The sequence below is a fragment of the Rhagoletis pomonella genome, unplaced genomic scaffold (genome assembly GCF_013731165.1).
Source record: "Rhagoletis pomonella isolate Grant_MI unplaced genomic scaffold, Rhpom_1.0 Rhpom_scaffold_00006, whole genome shotgun sequence".
Lineage (NCBI taxonomy): Eukaryota > Metazoa > Arthropoda > Insecta > Diptera > Tephritidae > Rhagoletis > Rhagoletis pomonella.
This window is the reverse complement of record NW_023458560.1, coordinates 25,002,193-25,006,640: the sequence shown is the minus strand read 5'-3', so window position 1 is coordinate 25,006,640 and position 4,448 is coordinate 25,002,193. Positions and strand designations below refer to the sequence as shown.

The following is a 4,448-nucleotide window of genomic DNA, read 5'->3' as shown; positions in this document are numbered from 1 at the left end:
ACGTTCCAAAAATTTGCACCTTCTCTATCTATCTAAGTTCTCTGGTGCTATGTGGCTGTCAGCACGTCAAATGTGACGACACCATCAACCGCGATCAAGGTCCTTAAAAAGAAAACCAAAAAAAAAAAATATTATAATCAGCGCTTAAGTCACCAAAAGAATAATATCAATAAATTTCCGGAAATTCGTGCGATTTTGGAAAATGTGATTGAACTTTTGTGGGTGAACTCTTGCTATGTTTGTAAGCGTTTGCATATGTACATATGTAAATAGGTATGTATTTATGTACAATTTTCGTGGCGTCGAATGGAAACACCTCATTCACAGCCCTCCCACAGCCATACAAACTACTGACACCAATTCATGACAGCTTACCACTCACCCAGTCAGCCCAAAAACCCCCAACAACAGCAGTGACATTATTTAAAATGCAAGAGCAGCAAACTAAATTGTGCACAGCATTGCATTCATATATATTTTTTTTTTCAATTCTTTTGCTTTACGTTATAAAATCAGCTATTTTTTTACGTTAGTGCTTTTGCAGTTGCGCGCTTTCTTCAACACTCTTCCTTGTGCACTCGATTCGCAAGTCAAAATTAAGTGTATGCATATCGCGAATGCATGTCTGTCATTTTGTGTATTGTACATTTATGTAGGTAAATTTGTATGATGTAGATATGTAAACGTGTTGGCATATCGTGCCGTTTGACGGCCATTGACCCTAGTGATGACCATTGGCTTTTGTCCATTCAATACAGTTCAATTAATTGTGACTTTTGATTTTGATTGCGCTTTTTATTTGCTTGTTGACTAGGACTTGACAACGAAGTTTGCTGTTTTTTTTTTTAATTTACATTCACTGTTAATTTGTATATTATTATACATATCGAGCCCTAACTGCCAAAATAACGTAAGCGAAGTTTTTTTCAAAATTTTCTTTTTGATGCAGAAATAATTATAAAGCATCTAGATGGGGCACTAATAACGAGCTGACTATCTCATCTTTCAGATATACAGGCCTGGGCCCGAATAACGGCATCCGTGATCGAAGGAAGCTCGATTCGAAATTTCATTTTTTGATTACGGCATTCGATAACGGGTCCGTTCTTTAATGTATGTAAATTACGTTGGATAAAAAACAGCTGTAATCGTTTTCATTGGATTCGCTCACGGTTGCCGTGATTCATTACCTGGGCTCACGGCTCAAAAACCATACGAAGGAAAATTACGTGATACGTCATTCGTATAAGCAGAATTGGATAAAGAGTACGTTCACGTATGTCAAAATTCGACAAATGTGTTTTTACGTGACGAGTAATACGATATCGTATGTGACGATTCGAGCCCTGTTCTGAAAATCATACGATCATACGATTTGAAATCGGTGAGGTTTGCAAAATATTCTTGAATATTTGTAATGAAAATAATGCATATGAATTACAAATAGAAGCTGGCATAAACACGTCATTTACGCCTTATCGATCAATTTAGTGTAGAACTTATGCCTTTTTGTTAAGAAAAATTTGGTAAATCTCACCGATTTCAGATTTTAAGATTTGCAGAACTTGCCTGATAGGTATACATATTTGCATAGATACTAGGGTGATTGACTCGGTTTTTCCAAACCGGTTTCAACCAGTTTTTTTTTTATACTTTTAGGCGCATTCTTTTTAATCTTAAGTTTTCGAGTACCGAGTAAACCGGATTTTTACAATCGAATAAACCTGAAAATCCGGCTAGTTTTTTTTATATGCAGTTTATAATATTTATTTTATTGAAAATGGCGCTACCAAATTTTTATTAAATTATATCTGAGTACTGGAAAGTTTTCCAGAAAACTACTTTAAATAAGTAAGTTGACTGCGATGAAAGCTGCCTTTCTCAAAGTGCTAGGTAGATTCATGCCCAGCCCGACTTCAACTATAGTTGTATATATTCTTGAGTTGATACTTAAGTTTTAAAATTTTTATTTTTTGCTTTTTAGTTCGTATGTATTTTATTTTTTAGAAGTTGGTTCTTTTTTTGTAAAAAAAAACTTTATTTTACTATTTTTAGTGATGGGTAAGCGCAAGACGCAATTTAACCGGTTGAAGCAATAACAAAGCACTCTCTGTACATTTTCGGACATTCGGCTATCTTCTAGAGAAAATTTTGCCTATACTTCTCCTTAATGGTAAAATGTGTTGGCTGCGTGTTAAAGTGTCAAATTTCTTATATTTCAATAATCATCGTTGTAAATACTGATTGTTTATGGATTAGCATAAGACCATTTTATTTTCAGAAAGCACATTTTCTAGTTTTTGTGTACTGAATCGACCGGGCACAATTAAGAGTTCCTAAGGATGGCCTCAGATTGACATATCGACATTAAAAATTAAAAAATAAAGCTGGAGTTTTACGTATTTCCTGGTCCTCCAGCTTAAACAATAAAAGGTATCATAGTGAATCCACTTTGATAAAAATTTATATTACATCGTTTATGGATTGTGTTGAGATAAACTTATGTAAGTTTTTCGTATTTCTGTTTAGAAATCGATAAATCGGCTATATGGAGATATTTTTTCACATGCTAGGCGATTATTGTAGATATTTACTCTACTTGAGATGGCTGCAGTAGTCATTGAAAAAAAATTAGTTTTTCGTACTTCTTAAAATTACCGTCATATGGGGAGTGGGCGTAATCCTTCTCGATTTTCAAAATTTTCGATACGTTAGGCTTATAGTTTATTTCTACCAAATCTTAACTGCGTTTAAGGCCTGTTGGAAAAAGGAGATTACAACTAGAAGGGGTAATTCCAACTATTAAGTAGAAGTAAACAAAATGATAAAAGCAAAAATGAAGAAATAAAGCTTGCCGATCATCCCATGTTAAAATTCTTGAAACTTATCTGAGTTCTTAACTGCAGTTAAGCCTTTGGTGGAAATAGGCTGTTAGGAAGAGGGCAGCTCCGATGTGAGTGGACAGAGTGAAGAGGTGGTTAATGGCTTCGCGGCATCTTATTCAAATCGAACTGAATAGTTTAGCCTGCTACAGTATCCATAATTAAGTTATATGTATTCAAATATCGCGAGCATCACGAAGCAACTCATACTCTTCGTCTGCGATCGATGGCTTTCATATCCGATGATGGAATTCAAGGGATGAGAGTGAACGAAGGTGTTCATTGATTCTCGATGCATGGACCTGTCTATAATAGACTATGTTTGTATAGACAGCCTAGTTTAGCGGATGGTGTTTTTCCCGACAAAGGACTGTCATTTTAGCGACATAATCTTTCCAAGGTCGGTGAAACCCATTAGGTATGAATTTTTCACATTTTTTTTTTGTTTTAGTTGTACTTCATTTCTTAATATATTCAAATAAATATTTAGGCGAACAAATCCAAAGTGAATTCATATAATTCATCTGGAACCTATTATATCTGCATTACTTCAAAGGCGGAAATATCAAGCTCTATAGTTGATAAAGAGTAAAACATGCAATTTATATAGAGATTTTTGAATTATAAGATTTTTATCGGCTGATGAAAGTATAAAATATCAAATTTTAATGTTGTAAGCTTTTTTATAACGAGGTGCAACTAATTCATTTTTGTTTCGTTATTTTCAGATGCCAAGACTATACTCAAAGGCGTCAGTGGTCGCTTGCGCTCCGGCGAGCTTACAGCTATCATGGGACCATCCGGTGCTGGGAAAAGTACCTTGCTCAATATACTCTCCGGTTACAAGTAAGTTTTTAAGTTGAATTTTCAAAAATGTTTATTAGGGTGCTTCCCAAAATGTCAACATAGAAATTTTTGTATTGAAAACCCCTTCATTTCGTTCTATGTAAAATTCAATGTAAAAGCATCAAAGAAATATTCAAAATTTTTAAATAATCTTAAGGGTCGCTGCCAGGGTTGGAAAATAATAAAGTTACCATTGAAAAAATAAAAAAAATGCTTTTTGAGCTGAGGAAGTCCATAATAACTCTCCCCTATACACAAATTTGTTCGTAGTTTTCAAGAATTGTTTGCTATCCAGTGTTATTTGGAGCTTAGGGAAATTTAAAAAATGCTGGATTTATTTCGAAAAAACTTAAACAAAAGACACTTTTTGGAACTTAATATTTTATGATGTATCAATGGGGAGAGTTGATGTGGACTTCTTTCGAAACGCATTTTTCAAATTTTTTCTATGTCAACAAAATATATCAAAATTGTCAACTTTCAATATTTTCAATCCCTGCTAGCGACAACTAAAAATTGTAAATACGTAGAATTGAAATTTTGCTTTTTTCCATATAAACTTGAATTGTAAATTCGGAAGACCGTTTGCAAAAAAATTAAAAAAGCAACGCCAGTTTTTATAAATTGCACTTGTTATATGAAAAACCCGCAAAAGCCGTCAGAAAAAAAATTAATTCAGTGCGATTTTTTAGCCGCTTTAAACTTGCACTTATTTTATAA

General features: G+C 33.8%; 1 protein-coding gene across 1 annotated transcript in view; it reads left to right on the top strand.

The window, feature by feature from the left end:
* LOC118741845 (ATP-binding cassette sub-family G member 4-like) overlaps window positions 1–3,732 on the top strand; it is a 70,009-nt gene extending 66,277 nt beyond the window's left edge. The window contains exon 2 of the mRNA XM_036473818.1: window positions 3,611–3,732. Coding sequence (XP_036329711.1) covers window positions 3,611–3,732 — 122 coding nt within the window. The remainder of the gene's footprint in view (window positions 1–3,610) is intronic.
* Window positions 3,733–4,448: the final 716 nt, after the last annotated feature.